At 39.7% G+C, this 17631-nt stretch overlaps 1 protein-coding gene across 3 annotated transcripts in view; it reads left to right on the top strand.

Annotated features, from left to right (window-relative positions):
- The window catches only part of acss2 (acyl-CoA synthetase short chain family member 2), a 70389-nt gene that overhangs the window by 35764 nt on the left and 16994 nt on the right, over positions 1-17631 (top strand). For 2 of the 3 annotated variants that reach the window (XM_068000413.1, XM_068000415.1), the window contains 10 exons: positions 2248-2351; positions 3468-3540; positions 4646-4721; positions 4922-5045; positions 5542-5586; positions 8854-8991; positions 14454-14624; positions 15272-15405; positions 16239-16371; positions 17021-17077. In XM_068000413.1, the coding sequence (XP_067856514.1) occupies positions 2248-2351; positions 3468-3540; positions 4646-4721; positions 4922-5045; positions 5542-5586; positions 8854-8991; positions 14454-14624; positions 15272-15405; positions 16239-16371; positions 17021-17077 (1055 nt within the window). The remainder of the gene's footprint in view (positions 1-2247; positions 2352-3467; positions 3541-4645; positions 4722-4921; positions 5046-5541; positions 5587-8853; positions 8992-14453; positions 14625-15271; positions 15406-16238; positions 16372-17020; positions 17078-17631) is intronic. The other variant, XM_068000414.1, reaches the window with a different exon arrangement.

Genomic DNA, 17631 nt, shown 5'->3' with positions numbered 1-17631 from the left:
TAACTTACATTTTTTTTTAATATGTAAAAACTTTTAAAACCTGCCTACTGCTGCCTGTGCTACTAAGAAAACAAGCTCAATTTTGAAGACTCTCCTTGAATGAACGCAACCGGTGGAAACTCGCCATCTCGTTATTTTGATCGGGGGGACAGGGCCGGCTTCAGCACAATGATTTTTGAACCAGCGCAAAACTTTGCGGAAACTCGAATTACGCTGGACGTAATTTACGCCCAGCGTGAATCGATTTTCCGCAATCTTTTGCACTGGTTCGGCTTATCAGCGCAAACTAGCAGAAACTCTACCACTGAATGTTTATTCTCCATAAAACCATAATGATATTGACAAATTTTATACCAGCCTTATACATGTCTTCTGCTTCACAGTGAAGCCTAACTGAACTCCAGAGGTGTTGGCTGTTAGAACATAAGAAATAGGCGCAGGAATAGGCCATATGTCCCCTCGAGCCTGCTCCGCCATTCACTCAGATCATGGCTGATTTTCAATCTCAACTCCACTTTCCTGCCCGATCCCCATATACCTTGATTCCCCTAGAGTCCAAAAATCTATCTATCTCGGCCTTGAATATACTCAATGACTCAGCATCCACAGCCCTCCAGGGTAGAGAATTCCAAAGATTCTCTCAGGTGTTGGCTGTTTTTCCAAACTCCTTCCTGAGTAACTCAGTTTATGTTGGGAATGGTAATGCAAGTGCACAGTGGACTTTGATACATGTGCGTTAAGTGTTCGTATGGGAACAGCACCGGTCAGAAAATATACATTTACATTTCTAGCAGGGGGTGCATCTGCCTTTTTTTGAGGGAGATAATCCATCCAGCATCCCAGGCTCAGACTGAAAAAGTTTTGTATACTTTTATGCAACTACCGTTCTCCCCTCTGTGGTATTCCTCATACACGTGTCACCTGAAGTAAAGATGATGGCAAATCTAGTTCCAGGCATATCTGTTCAAAAATAGCGGGGTGTATTTTTGAACTGGCCTGTTCCCATATGAACATTTAATGTGCTCGTATTAAAGTCCACTGCACTTTTTTTAAAACCAGTTAATGCAAGTGCGCAATGGAATTTAGTACAAGTGTGTGAAGTGTTTGTACGGGAACAGCACTGGTATGACAGTGCATTCTCAAGCTCCCCTGTGGAACTTTTGCTATGTACCTTCCTACAGGAGTAGACTGAGGTTGGATAAACATGTATTATGGAGGTTCACAAGTATGAGCCTCTGACCTAATGGCAGCATGCATTGCTCTTTAATATGTGACTGAATCATTTACTTGAATTATCAAATCTAGAGAAATTATTGAAACCAGGGTCAGCTTCAGTACCTTAATTTTCCTCACTTATCTGACTCAATATCTTCTCTAAGCTAGTTCCTTCCAGTGATGTTTAACATATGTTTTGTTAAATCTGTTTAAATATTATTTTAATGATTTCTTTGTAAACAAAGGGTTACCTGTACTTAACCTCCCATTGTTTGATGCGATCATACGTAGCTTTTCCAAACATAAATAATTGTCTCTGAATTTTTATGGTCCTGTGGAATTGTTTTGCAAAACATCTTTTTAATTTGGCTTGAGCTAGTAATTGGAGGTGGCTAAACATTTTATAAGCATCAAATATTAGGTAAAAATTTTTTTTAGCTGCTTATATCATTCTTCAACTACTTTTCCCACTTTAGTTTAAACTTTCAGTTCATCATTTTTGTAAAAGAACCTTGTGTGTTTTTTCCCCTTTTTTTAAAAAGAAAAAGCCATATGGGAAGCATTGTGGTGAGTTGAGTACAAGTTTATTTTCAGATGGCTACCTATTGGAAGTAACATAGGTAGTGACCTAGTATGAATCTGGTCAGCTATGTTTTGATTTTTATCTTTTGTATGGGGTGGGAAGGCACAGAAATAAAGTATTTCAAGACTTTGGAACCATTATTACGCTTTTTCTAAAGTGTCTTGTAGTAAAGATTTGGCTGTGATATCTCAGTATAAATACTGTTTTGAATAGATAAACCATGTAGGTGAAAATCAGCATGTAATCAGTAGACAAGCATTTGGATTTTGCATGTGAACTAATGCTAAGATACAACAAAACAAAGGGTGGTAGAGTATGAATTTCAATTGCTGCACATTCTGTTGCACTGTCTGTAGTGTGGATGCACATGAACTAACCAGAACCCCAAACAGTTATGTTTCCTGTCATGTTATGCCACTACTTACTCCTTTTTTATTTCAAATCTACAGGAGTGAAGAAGGGAGACAGAGTTTCAATCTACATGCCAATGATTATAGAACTTGTTGTTGCCATGTTAGCTTGTGCCAGAATAGGGGCAATACATTCCATTGTGGTAAGAAAAAATTATATGATTGCTAGCCTCCATAATAATGGTAAATGTGATTACAGCCAATTTCATATTTGGCTGTAATTTGGAAATCTAAATGTTAGGACCTGTTTAGCTTTTCAATAAATGTCTTAATTGTCCAGACCAATTGGGCGAGAGTCACTTGGCCACTCACAACCCTAGAAATCTCCTTCTCAAGCAACAAAGATACAGCAGAACTAATTTTAAGGATATATAGAATTTTCACTTGCATGAGCCTGGAAAATACAAATGCAGCAAAAATAGCCTGGAAGAGAGACCTGAGGAAGACCCTGTCAGGTGATTGAGACTCCATTTGTGAAGCAGTGTACATCGTCTCAATTTGTAATAAACTAATAGATGGGTAAATTAAAATGAATCTCAGGAGATGCCATATTCCACTCTTCAGCACAGGTAGAACCCCCCCCACAGTGTCAAAGCAGAGTGTTTGAAAAGCTGTGGTGGGAGGGCACAGTCCTCACCGTTTATTGATTAAGCCGAAAGATCCATCGCTCTTGGCAGAAGCTACTGTGTGACAGCCATAAAATTACTAAGTATACCTTTGAACCTTAATCAACATACTCTCTACTGGTTGTTCCTATTGTGGTTCCCCCCCAATGCCAACACTGGTGAAATCTCGTGTTTTCTCCTAGTTACACTCAGTGAGATGTAATAATCAGTGCATCTTACTGAGGTGGCAGAAGGAGCCCTTCTGCCTAGTAATGTTGATTGAGACACTATGGAAGTCGACCCAGCCTAAGACAATCAGGTGCTTCCGGAGAAATTATTCAAAATCTGCCCCTGTTCCTGGTCCTCTGCCAGCTGTTATATCAACAGCATGTTTCTTGCCCTACATCTGGAGCATGCTTTGTGCTGCCCAACCGGGTTAATGACAAAGACCTAGTCTCGCAACGAAAACTGCAAGCATTAACACAAGTGACACAGTGACTACTGGGGCTGTCCACAACTCTACACAGAAAAGCTCACTCACTACTACAATGCACCATATTTACAATCAGTTATTAGACCAGTTGCTCTATATAAATCCGGTAGATATCATTTACTGTGGTTGAATTATCAAATAATTATAATTTTAATATTCAGTTTGCAGGCTTTTCTTCAGAATCTCTGTGTGAACGAATTCTGGATTCTCGCTGTTCTTTCCTAATTACAGCAGGTAAATAAACAGCCATTTCCCAATGTTGTATTTTGCACAAAGCTCTGCCTATCACTTACCCCATAGCAAAGCATCCAGGCTTCCTGCTGCACGCTCCTGAAGCACTTAAGCACTTAATTTGTAGGTGCAGTATAAATACATCTTAAACTGCAGAGTAATAGTATTCCTGTTGATTGACATTAATTTTCATTTTTTTAAGTGTAGAATAGGCTAGAATCAGAGATTAATGCTATAAAAATAAATTGTTGTTAATAGCACCATTTCCACAAGTCCCCGGTTGTGGCCTTCTTTTGCCAAATTCCCACTCCCACCCGCTGGCCAGGTAGTGAATCTGGCTGGGTATCAGGCGGGACTCCAGGAACATTTATTTAAATGAGGCCCTTCCGTTAAGATCAGCAGGGTCTCCACGTGCCTGAACTCTCTGGTTGTGCCACCCGTTAGCGGGCTTGCAGCACTGCTTCACCCCCACCGCATAAAAATCGAGGCCATGATGTTTGCCACCGTCTGTAAAGAGAAAAGACAAATTAATGTTTTGGGTCTGGTCCTTCATCGGAAGTGATTTATGCTGGCTAGATTTTAATTTGAGGAAGAGAAGAAAAGAGCAGTATATAAATTGACAACACATTTGGTTTATGCAGTGGTTTGCAATGCCATATAATTGTATTTTTAGTTCTTATTTACACAAATGCATGTAAATAACAGACATTACCTAATTCTGCATTAACAAGGGCAGTTTAGCAATTTAGAAGCAGGGAGGTGTGGCATGTTGGTTGTTGTTTGAGAGATAGTGACATACAAGCTGAAGGCTAGGGTGGGGTGAGCTGGTATCTGCTGGCTGGTCTGTGGAAGGGAAGGAACTGTGCGGTGTGGATTAATTGGTCATACTGTGATGCTTTTCTCAGGCCAGGCCTTTAAAGCTGTTTGTGGTAGGGCATCTTGGAGTTTGTGATTGCGCCAGATGCGGGAAGAGGGTTGACGTCTTGTCGGACATCTTCAGTGGGCATCAGCATTCCCTTCTGGCTAATTTACACGAGGTTAACAATCCAGTGAAAAAGCTACAAACAAGTCTAAATATGTAACATGCATAATTCTTGTCTTTTTTTAGATGGATTTTACAGAGGAGATAAACTCATAAACCTGAAACAGATAGTGGATGAAGCACTCAGGAAGTGCAGAGAGAGGTATGTATTGTGTAATCTTTCTACAAGTGATCTTCAAAATCTTATCCGTTTTAATGCATGTGAATCATAAAGATACTATTGAGATTTTCTGGTGTCTTTTCTGTAATCTTTTTTGTTCCTCCCTCTTAATTTGTTTCTATCCTTTTTTTAAAACTCTGAAAGTTGCTCCCAGCTCTAAAGTAATTTTCTTAACTTTGAAGGAACTACCCTGTTGAAAAGTGCATTGTCGTAAAGCACCTTGGAGCTACAGAAGAAACTTGTACAGATGAAGCTTCAACCTACCCACAGTCGCCACCTGCAAAGCGCCCCTGCCACAACCTGCTGGTGAGGAATAACAAAAATATTTTAACAGACGCTGTAAACTAGGATAAAATTAATTGCGCTGAGAAGATTTTTTTTTTCCCCTTTTGGAGTTGCTTGGCTCAGAAGTGGTATACTTTGAATTTGCTTTGTTCTGCAAATATCTGAATACAGGATTGTAATGCTCTTCCCTCAATCCACTCTTCATTAGAACTGATTAGTATAGATTGTTTGACTCAGACAGCTGCAGTGATTCATTTTGATTTCTGAAAGTGTGAGCAGCAAACCTTGATTTTTTTTTTAACAGTTGTGTTCTTTCCAATTGTTAAACTGTATTTAATATTAAATATGCAAACTTCTAGTCAATTTACTGCTTAGATTTATTTTGGAATTTATGTGCAATAGTGTTGGATGGGAGGGGTCTCAGAAAATCTGTTTTAGTTACAAAAGTATAAAGTTTTCAAAAGGAAAACCTGTACTTGCCAAAATGTTGCATCTTTCAACTGTGGACTTTCTACAGGAAAAGTACAATGAGAAAGCAAAGAATGTTCGTCATAAAATACAGGTATTTTAGTTTTAATGTAGCTGGCAACTTTGAAACCTGCACCTTAGCTTTGCTATCTGTTTCTCTTGCCCCCCTCCTCTTGGTTTATTAACATTATTCGTGGAACTGCCTGGCAATGTATAGCTGCCGTGTACTTTTTCTACTGAATACATTTGTACTGGATGTACACCAGTGTTTTTTTTTAAGATTATCCTCACACAAGTTTTTATGTATCCTGTTCCATACAGTCTGAGCAACATATTGAAGCTATCAAAAGGCTTTTTAAAATAAAAACAACACCTAAATTAGGGATTCAAGAGAATCCCAATGTTCGTGGATTCTGGCTATGTTTCGTTCAAGATTCACTAAGAAAATCAAAATAGAACAATGATAAGCTACGAACTATTCATGCCCTTCTTTCCCATGTCTATAAACTGGTACTGCATAAATGGATTAGTTGTTATTATGTAACTGAGAAGCGGCCTATAATTTAACCATGTCTGATATAGTGGCCAGGAACAAGATAAGTAGAGTGTTGAATTATTTGTATTATTTTGCCATGAGATTGTGATTAGTGTCCACACTGGTTCAGAGGTGTCCTTGAGTTGAATGAAAGTTGAAGCTCGGGGCACTATTTTACTGATGTGCGTTGAGGAAGAAATTACATTGACAATTTACCATTTAAGAACTTTGTTGTAGCCTCTTAGTGCCATGAAATTCTTTCCACCTCCATAGATATACCGTATTAAAGCCAAAGTTCTATATTGGTCTTCAGTTCTCATTTCCCATTGGTAGCTGTTTTTCCTTGCTGTTCAGCCAGTTGCAATAATTCCTGAATTATCTCATTTGGATCTCCTTTTCAGCTGGTGAAAACATTTTACATCTGACACTCCAGTTTGGAGTGTTGTCCATTTCTCTCCTTTTATCTTGTGTGTTTTGCTCAAATTGAAATTTTAGTTTGTTCCATTTTTGTACGTAGAGTTATGGGGCTTTTATAGCAACCAGATGTCAGTGGTTTTTTTATTGCCTTCTATCAAGTGCAATTCTGAGGAGTTTGAAGCTCATTTCAGTTACTCCAGAGGGCCAGATTGAAAGATTGAAATGCTAGAAAGTGATCTGCAAAGACAAGATGGCTTTTCTAAACTCGCCAGTTCCACTGACATGTAATGTAATCCTCAATTCAAATCTTGAATATTTTACCATACTTATTGTGACATTTAAGTATGTGGAAAACAAATGAATGAAGTAGAAAATTTAGATTTGGTATGGTTATCTTTCCCTGAACTTTATCTTCCCTATAGGTAATTCTTGCTCTTGTACGACACTGCTTGTGTGCTCTCACTCAAACATAATTGGATGTTATTGATTGTGGAAAAATTGTTTCACATCATGTAAGCATGGTCCATCCAGCTGGCTACCTCCTGTTCCAACAAATACTCCAGCTTACACAGCCAAAGGACTAACAAGAGCCACTTGGTTCTTACAAGGCTTCAGAGAACGAAACTCTCAAAGCAGCATTGTCCCAGTAAGCTCTGTTGGATTATAAACCTATTCTAAAGTACGTGGAATATAAAGAATGACGGAGACCTTGCTGAAAGCAAATGATCTAATGTGCTCTGGGCAATGGGAGTTGTCCAAGCATCCAAAGTTTTTTTTTATGGACTGTATAAATTATAATTTTTAAAATATATTTTAGTGTTTGAAATAACATACACTTTGTTGGTAAACTGTCATTGAGTACAAACTGTGTCTTTGGGCAAATATGCTGAACTGGCTTCTGATGACCAAAAAGAACTAAAAAGGGAGATTATAAGTTGGATTGTGGACTTGTATTGAGTACAAAAGGTAAAGGTTGTTTGATAGGATAATACATTGCAGTGCTGCAGGCATTTTACTTCTCCCACAACATGCACATGCGTGTCAATTCTGGCTTTACGTAATCACAATGGTATTTAAAGAATGCTTTTTTTCTACATTTTTGAGGCCTTTCAAGTTTAAGGGCTTCAGTCCATTCTGTAAACTTAATAGAGATTCTTTTGTGTTAGTGATCCATCTTGATCAAATACTGGAGTTGTGGTACAGAAAACTAACCATCACTTAATCATCGGCGATGCTGCACTGCACAAGTAGAAAGGCTTTTTAAAAAAAAAGTAATCCTGCTGTACATTGACTGCATGGCTTCAATCTAACTAAAGGAAACAAAGGAATGCCAGAATGGCTCATGGTATAATTCCCTGTATACTAATACTGCTGCACAATTCTTGATCTTAAGAACTGCATGCTACATTAACTTTTATTAATGTAAAATCTGCAACCTTCTGCTGTGACTTTGCTGCAATGTTCCTAGTGCATTAGTATATAATGTTTTTATCGTCATAATTTTAATATCTGAATCTTAAAACTGTTTGGTCACTCTGTTCAAGCAGTATATGAAAATACCAAAAGTTTTTTTTAAGCTCCTATTGTGTTTCCACCCGCCTTAAACTCTGCTCAGTTGGAAGCATTCTTGCCTCTGGGTCAGGTGGTTGTGTATTTGAGTATCAGGCTTTGAACTCCGAATCAAGGTTGCCACATCTTTAGATGGGATATTAACCTGAGATCCTTTCTGCCTATTCTGATAGTTCAGGTGGGTATTGCAGATCTCATGGCATTATTTTGAAAAAGAGCAGGAAGTGCTCCAAGTGTCCTGGCCAACCTTCCTCCTTTAGCCACCAAAATTAGTCTTTCATCTCATTGCAATTTGTGAGATACTACTGACACAAGTTAAATGTATTTGCCTACATAAGAGTCACTGCAGTTTTTTATGAAGCACTTGGAGACATTCTGAGACAAAAAAGTGTTTAAGAACAAATATTATTTGTGCAAGCTCTCCTGTTCTTTTAACAAAAACAGAAAATTCTGGAGATATGCAGATCAATCAGCATCTTTAAGGGGCAAATTTAAAATTTTGGATGTAAGACTTCATCAGAATACATGAAACTGTAACTCACCTCTTTTTATAGATCTGTATTTTTTCAGCATTTTTTTGTTTCAGATTTCTAGCATTTATTTTTATTTTGTTGCTGTCTTCTATCCCAAGATTGGGGAATCAAAAGTTGTACATATTGCTTGTTTAGCCCTGATACAGTTTTTGTAGAATACAAGTGTTTCAATATCTCAGCACACTATAACATAATATATATTATATATTCTTATATGTAATTGATGTATTTTAAAAGCTGCAGCTAGTTGGTTCTATAATTATTTGCAGTTTTAAATATGGTGTTTACTGGACTTTACGCATTTCAGACTCCATGGAATGCAGATGTTGATATCTGGTGGCATGAGCTAGTGAAGGAAGCCAGTGATGAATGTGAACCTGAATGGTGTGACTCTGAAGACCCTCTGTTTATCCTTTACACTAGTGGATCAACTGGAAAACCAAAGGTAATGACATCCCTTCTCCTAGAACAGCAGAACATACGAACACGATGGGCAGGAAAGACCTTATTTTCTGGAAGCCATGTTGGGCATCTGTAATGGCCCCTTGTCTTTTTCCAGTAATCATAAAGAGCATCTCTTAAGATCCCTTCAGGCATCTTCCCTCTGAATGATGTCAGACTGTTGGGCCTGTAGTTCCCTGGCTCTGACTTGTCTCCATTTTGAAAATTGGAATTACATGAGCTACCATTCATTCTAAGGGAACAATCCCTGACTCTATAGAGCTGTTGAAGATATGTGCAAGGGGCTCACATGGCACCTGTCCTACCTCTTGAATCCCTGACCTGGCGCCTGATCTATTTCGAGATTTCCTATTCAATCCAAGATGACATCTATTTTAATATTTATAATTTTATTGTCTACAGTGCATCCCATAATCTGAAAACTGAATAACATCCACAGGAGTGTAGCCTGGGAGTCTGTTTGAATCTGTCCTGAAGTGTCTTTCAGTGGCCCTATACTATCTTTAACTGTTCTCTGACTCCTGACTTAGCTGAAAAAGTTTTTGCTATTACTACCACAATTGTATACCATCTTCTTTTCCAAAGATCTCTTAGCTTCTTTAGTGGCGGCTTTTGTCTCCCTTAATTGTGTGTGATATTTGTCCCTTTTCTCCTGTGAGTTATATTCCTTAAGTTTGTAAAATGCTTTCTGCTCAAGTCTATTTTGTCTTTGCACATTTCTTGTTAGCCATTTTGGTTTTGTTTCCCATGTGCCCTTCTTTTAACCATTAGGACATCATGACTTTTTTTGTTTTAGAATGAGTTTAAAGACAACTAATTTATCCTATCTAATAGGGTTGACCAATTGACTTTTTCCAAATCTTCAGCCATTTTTGAAAAATTAACCCTTAATCAGGAGCCAGCATTAGATTATCGGCAGCCTTTGCTTGGCAAATAAGATTAAATCTAATTATATTATGATCAAAGCTGGCCAGGTATTCTCCCACATGGAGATCTGATACAGCACTAGGGTCATTGCCAAAAAGCAGATCTAGAATTTGACTACCCCTAGTTGCTTCATCAACATCTTGTGTAAGAAAACAATCATTAATCATAGCCACAAAAGTTTCAGCTACTCATCCTACTGCACTAGATGGTTCACCGTCAGACCATTTTAATACTGGAAAGTTGAAATCCCCCATACTAGAGAATGGACCCAGATTATATGCTTTAGCAAGTCGTGAACAAAGTTCCTCAACACCTAGGGACACTTGTCCTGGAGGGGCTTAGAAATGTGTCTTGGGAATTATGTCCTCCCTGCTTACTGTAGAACCCTTTTAAATATTAACTGAAATGATAGGTCATGCACCATTTTATACAAGTTGCTTCACTGATAGCTGTGCCTTGGGAAGGATTTGTCTGATGTAGTCAATAATAATGTAATTGCTCTTTAGTTTGGCAGATTGCTAGTATAAAGAAATCTATGTAAACACTTTTATATCTCTGCCAGGGTCATGGTTTTCACCTGGATCAGTTCAAAGAAACTGCATTTGGTATTTTCACCCACTCATGTGCAGTCTGATCCCTTTACTTTAGTACACAGGAAAACTATTGCCTTTTTTCCATCATATCTGTCACTGAACCTGAACGAATATAGCACAGAACCAAGTGACAGTGGCTTGGTTGATGACAAGCAAAATTTAAAAATTTATCCTCTTGCACTAAAGGGCACATTTTCTGCTTGTCACCAGAGCGTTGTCTGCCAGGATTTCAGATCGGGAAATCACGTGTGCAGCCCATCATACGTTATCCATTAATTTTCATGCAAGCTGCATGCTACAAGTACAATAATCAGCTCAATAATCAATTTCAAACCTTTATAAATACTCAAACAATATTTGCCCCCATATGTGGCCACTTACCTTTTAACTAGCTGCAACATTTTAAATATGTAGCCTGCACTCCCGGCGTGGAGTCCCCATCACAGGGAGCACGCTGCACAAAATCAAGGCCATTCAGCCCATGATCTTAAATCCAATAATTTTAATGAATGGAAAATCACAGGGTATACACCCACAATTTTTCATGATATGCTTCCTGCAAGCATGACTCCCCATTGAGACTGTGAGATTGTGGAATTTCCCTGGCCAACATCATGAACAATGAATACAGTATCACTCAACAGAAGATCGAGCATTTTCTGTTTTTATTATTGAACATGGAACCATTTGACAAGCCACAATTCACACCTCGTCAAGCCCAAGTAATGCTTGGTTGAAACATAATTGGATTAGCCCGAGAATGAGCTTTCTGCATCCTGTAAGGAATCTTACAACACCAGGTTATAGTCCAACAGTTTTATTTGAAAATCACAAGCTTTCGGAGGCTTCACCTGGCGAAGGAGAAAGCCTCTGAAAGCTTGTGACTTTCAAATAAAACTGTTGGACTATAACCTGGTGTTGTAAGATTCCTTACATTTGTCAATCCCAGTCCATCACCGGCATCTCCTCATCATTTCTGCATCCTGACTGATTTGCAAATCAAAGGGCAACATAGCTTGTTTCATTGGTTCAACCATTTAAAAATAATAAGTATATCTACTTTCAAAAGCAAAATACAGTGGATGCTGGAAATCTGAAATAAAAACAGAAAATGCTGGAAATGCTCAGCAAGTGACTCAGCATCTGTGGCGAAAGAAACAAAGTTAATGGGCGTCATTTTAGCACCCGCTATCGGGTGCGTTCCTGGCGGGGGACTCCGAAAATCGTGAAATCCCGGCGCGGGACCGGAGCCCGCCTCGAACCCACGCACTTCCGGGTTTCCCGCTGACGCGCCGGCGTGCGCGCGCAGCCCCCGCTGGTGGGAATCCCGCAGGCAATTAAAGCCAGCGGGATGCCACTTGAAAGTATTTATTTAGGTATTTCAGGTCATTAACTAACCTGAGTAAGGGATTATGTGAGGAGGGGTGGGATTTTAGAGCAAGCTGGGACTGTTTCCCACACTGGGGGAAACACTCTCTGGTCAAATGGACGTGTTGCAGCCATCAGCCTGTGGCAGCTGCAAAGGTCCATTTGACAGATGGGGGGTGGGGGGGGGAGACCCTCACCCATTGCAGGAGGCCACTGTGTCACTTGGGACAAAGTTTGGCCTCCACCACCCTCCTCCTGACAGTCAAAGTCACCAACCTGCACACTTACCCCGGGGTCCGGAGACATGTACCTACCTTGCGGACCCCCTCAGATGTACATCTTGCGGATGGGGGCCGCCGTAGCTGCAGTCATGACCTCCTCGGAGGGCGAACAGCATCACCAGCCTCGCCGTCCACCTCTGACACGTGGTGCTCCACAACAGAGTGCTGTGACACATCCACCTGCACAGCAGGAGGGAGGGCACTACCCTCGCCACAGGGTCCACAGACCGAGGCTCAGCTTCCTGGACCTCTCTGAGCAGCAGTGCACACAGAGGCTCAGAGTCACTCAACATGTAGTCGTGGACATCTGCAGCCTCTTTCATGCCGAGCTGCTCCTGGCTGGCCCGAGCACCATCTTCTTACCTGTCGCTGTCAAAGTCACCACTGCCCTCAACAACTTCTCCTCCGCATCCTTCCAGGGTGCAACCGGGGACATCGCCGACGTCTCTCAGTCGTCTGCGCAAAAGAGCCCTGCAAATACACCTACACCCACTCTGCAGTGACACAATGGGTGGCATCAGTTGTGGGTCTTCATAGTGATCCTCAGGAGAGGGCATTATTGCACAAACCAGACAGGATTCGCGGAGACATGGCAGTAGTGGTGCCAATATAATATGTAATGTGAGTTGGTCAGAAATTCAATATAAGTAACACCCATGACAAACCCTCAAACACCCTTGTGCATCCCCTTCATGCTCACGACACGTTTGCCTTATGCTGCCTACTGCACATATGTGATGCATGCCCTGTGGCTGCAGCACAGGTAGTGGCAGGTTGAGTGGGGCTGGCCGTGAAAGAGGTGCATGAGAGGGTGAGTATGAGATAAAGCCATGAGATTGTATGAGGATTGGGTTGAGCGGTAGTGGCGGGATGAGTACTGGCGAGGTGAGTAAGTGCAGGTAAGATGAGGATGAGGTTTGAGTGGGTATGAGGGGTGATGTGACAGAGCAGTGTTGGCAGTGCAGAAGGAGATGTGGGGTGGGGGTAGTGATGTGGCAGACGGAGTGTAGGGGAAAGACTACGTGTACTCACTTTGGCTGACCTACTGAGGTCATTGGAGTGCCTCCTGCACTGTATGCAGGTGGGCGATACGTTGGTTGCGCTGGTGACCTCCTCTGCCACCTCGAGCCAGGCCTTCCTGGTGGCAGAGGCAGGCCGCTTCCTCCCGCCCGCTGGGAGAAAGATCTCTGTCCTCCCCCTCCTCCTCACCCCATGTATTGATACCTGGAGTGAGGCATCATTAAACTGGGAGCAGCCTTCCCCCTGGGCTGCTCCATGCTGTAATTTTTTCTATTTGTTGCAGCATCTGTCAGTGGAGGACTGCCCCTTTAAATAGAGCTCCTCCAACTGACAGATCTTACTGCGCATGCGCAGCCCGCCCGACGCGCAGATCAGCAGTGGGGAACCCGGAGGACCAGGTAAGTGGATCCAATTAGTGGATTGTATGCTACGATTGCGCGGGAAGCTGACTAATTTCACTGGGCGCGTTACCCACGCGCCCGATAGCCCCCCTGCCGAGAACCCGCAGCCCTGCTAACATCAGGCCCAATGTTTCAGGTTGAAGACCCTTCATCATAAAGTATATCTACTTTACTAGTTGGAAACTTGTATACATTGGACCCTTCAAGCTCCCTGATGCATTTAACATATAATTACTTCATCCAGGAGATTGGGCTTGAAGTCTCCTGAGGTATGTCTACAACTCTAGACAGAGTTTGTGTATTTGCTATAATTCAAGTTTCCAGAACAAAGACAATTAAAGTCATTTTAGAAGAAGCTAACAGTTTCATTTCAAATTTAACAATACCTACCTAGCTAAAAATTCTCCTGGAAAGGTTTATTGCAGAAATTTTATGATATGATGCTGTACTCTGTCCTGGTTCTGTTATCTGTTGTTTGATAATTCACACTATGTAGATAAAAGAAAGGTAGAATTTGTATTTATATAGCGTCTTTCATGACTTCAGGATGTCCCAAAGTACTTTTGAAATCTAGTCACTGTTTTAATATAGGGAAACAATAACACTAAAGCTACTTTCAAAAAAGTTGGGTTAGGGTATATTAGAAGTACAAGGAAGAGTTGGGAGGGGAGGACGAGGAGTAGTAGTACTCATTAATGCTTTTTTGATGCATGCAAATAGCAATATTAAATGTAGGATTTAACTAAAACTAGTGTATATTATCTATACATTCTACAGACAGAACTGTTTCCTGTACGCTAGTTTATTTAATAAAAGCTCTAAAGTTTGTAATCAAATCTGTTTGTTCTCTTAAAGGGCGTTGAGCACACCATTGGAGGCTATCTTCTTTATACTGCTACAACCTTTAAATATGTGTTTGACTACCAACCCGATGATGTGTATTGGTGTACAGCTGATATTGGGTGGATCACAGGCCACTCCTATCTCACTTATGGACCTCTGGCCAATGGTGCTACAAGTGTTATGGTTAGTATTGGAGTATCAATATTATCTACAGATCCATTGAGCAGAGAAGTTCCTATAGAAGAATTGCTCATGTATTATATTCCATTTACTATAGGTAAAGTACCCTAACCAATGAGTAAGATGTGAAAGAAAATCGTGACAACCACTCACGTGACTTTCCCTTACTACACCCTATAATATCATGCATCTATGCTACCAGTCATCTTTGTTCATTTTACACGACTGTTCATTTTACACTTTGTTCATTTTACACTACTTTGTTCATTTTTCACATCGTTCACCTGACGAAGGAGGAAGCCTCCGAAAGCTTGTGAATTTAAAATAAAATTGCTGGACTATAACTTGGTGTTGTAAAATTGTTTACATTTTACACTACTAACATTCATTGCACTGAATCTGAGGGGGAAGTCTTTCTTTAACGTATTATTTTGCATTGGCCTCAAACTGAAAATTCAGTCAGAAAATTCAACTTTGTTGCAATCAAGATCAAATTGATTGATTAGAAAACCATGTTATTGAAAAGATAGAAGCAGCTGTCTGAACAAAGAGTAAAACTACCCATAGATTTCGTAAACCTATCAAACTGAGATATAGCTATCTTTGTTTTAATGTTTTATTAAGTAATTTTTTGAAAAATTTATTTCCAGTTTGAAGGTCTACCAATTTACCCAGATGTAAGTCGACTCTGGGAGATAATTGACAAATACAAAGTGACAAAATTTTACACTGCACCCACGGCTATTCGCTTACTAATGAAATATGGAGAAGAACCAGTTAAAAGGTGAGATGTTTTTAAAAAATTACCATCTCTCTAATCACTTTTAATAGATACTGTTTCCTTGTCCAGAACTATTATAAATTTAGATGAGTGGTTAATTCCTTCCACCTTTTATAGGAGCAAGTATGTAAAGGGATCAGGGGATTGAAATGATCAAATGCTGCAGTGGAACATGATGTGGTTCCTGTGCTGGATTAGACTGGAAATGAAGTGTGGGAGTGAATGTTATCTATGAATGGCACCAGTCCAGGTTTGAATAGTGGAGATGTGATGAATGAAGATTAATATTCTGGAGTTTTCCTTGATTATAATTGTGGATCAGGGGGTATTTACACACAACTTTTCCTCAGGAAATTAAATGGATGGAAAAGAGTCTGTGATGGAATGGATTGTACCTGGACTGTCGAAGGAGCAGGCTTGATAGACAGTGAATATTTTTTCATTTCAAGTTTATACGCTCTTGTATGTTACTGAATCTTACGACCATAAATCGAGAAAATCTCAATGTAATAACTGATGGTATAAAATGATCAACGTATACAACACTGGCTGATAGTTGCAAGTAAGTCTAAGTTGTGCAATTATGTAATGTTTGGTGTATTTAAATTTGTGCTGTAGTGATCCTGCTGGTTTCTGTGTGGTTGAAGATGAAATCCTTTCAGTACTGTTTTTAGGTTTATAATCCACACACTCCATCTTTAGTATGACAATATTATTGGGAACAAAATATTTTGTGTGAGATAATCCGATGTGTGCCACAGGGAATGCATTAAACTTGGATTTTTGTGTTTATTTTGAAGTTGTGAAGTTTGATTTTTGGATTTTGTCCCATATAGGTTTAGTAGGGAGTCTTTGAAAATCCTTGGTACAGTGGGAGAACCAATAAACCCAGAGGCCTGGCTTTGGTACTATAATGTAGTGGGTAACAGGAGATGTCCAATTATGGATACCTTTTGGCAGACTGAGACTGTAAGTTTTTTTTAAACTGTACATGTGCAACTTTAAAATCTCAAAACTGATGCTTTAAGAGAAAGTTATAAGTAACACATTATTGTTGTGCATTATAAATTCTAATTGAATGATTTGCCAATTGAACCACCGTCTTGTCTCTAATGTTGACCCTTTCAGTTTCCTTGCAGTGCTTTTGCGCCATCAAATTGGACAAAATTCAGGCTTTCAAGACATTTAAAAAAATTTCCTGATGAACATTGACATTACAGCCCTTTGACCAACTACACACTGAATGTCAACATAGTGGAGATTTTTTTTTTGCTAGCTTCTAGGAAAACAAATTCTGTTTGTTTCAAGTTTATTTCTCACAATTTATCATTTTGTGGATTTGTACCAATATGGAAAATCTGATAATTGAACTTTTGGATTGAATTGTATTTTTCTTCTGATTTGAAACCTTAAATTGAAGGAAAATTGCATTAGGCCAGCTAAGCTATGGAATGTTTACAAATATAAATTATGGTATTCCATTATCAGTATGTCATGTTACTGCTTCCACGGTATTGACCTTTTAAACAATTTTACTTTATTTTCGTGTTTGTTCACTTCAGCCTTGATAGCCAGCTGTTTGCCTGTAATAAAGATTATATGTTCCTCTTGTTTGCAGGGTGGTCATATGATGACTCCTCTTCCAGCTGCGATCCCACTGAAGCCAGGTTCAGCTGTGAGTAAAATGTCATTTTTCAGCCTAGACATAAAACATTTCTTCATTACATTTGAATGTAATTAAATCTGCATTCAGCAATTTTATAATTGAGGCATTTCACATAGACAAGAAAATTCAATTGAAGTTGGCTATTCTGTCCTTTCCGCACCAATTCACATTTGAAACATAAGGCATTGTTGAGATAGTGTTTGTGAACACCAATTTATGGCTTCAAGGCTGAAAAATGTTTCACCAAATTTTAACTAAACCATAAGAATTTCCATGTCAGTTCTGTTCAAAATTTCTACTATTTAACTTTTTTCAATTTTTTTTTTACAAAGGGATCCCCTTGAGCCCCTTTTTTCTTTCCTTTCTCCCTGGTTTTCTTCACTCCCATGTTAGGAGATACTCCTTGAAGGCATTGACTTCTTGCTTGGGGTATGGTGACAAAGGGATTTGTTGCCTGCCAGTATTTCGCCCAAGTGGTGTTATATTTGTGTGTGAACCTAGAAGTAATGCTGGCAGGCCATTCTATGCTGTGGGGTACCACAGCAGAGTGTCATCTTGTTTTG

Source organism: Heptranchias perlo, chromosome 19 (assembly GCF_035084215.1).
Source record: "Heptranchias perlo isolate sHepPer1 chromosome 19, sHepPer1.hap1, whole genome shotgun sequence".
Classification (NCBI taxonomy): domain Eukaryota; kingdom Metazoa; phylum Chordata; class Chondrichthyes; order Hexanchiformes; family Hexanchidae; genus Heptranchias; species Heptranchias perlo.
The sequence above is the reverse complement of the archived record's forward strand: the minus strand, read 5'-3'. Positions and strand labels throughout refer to the sequence as shown.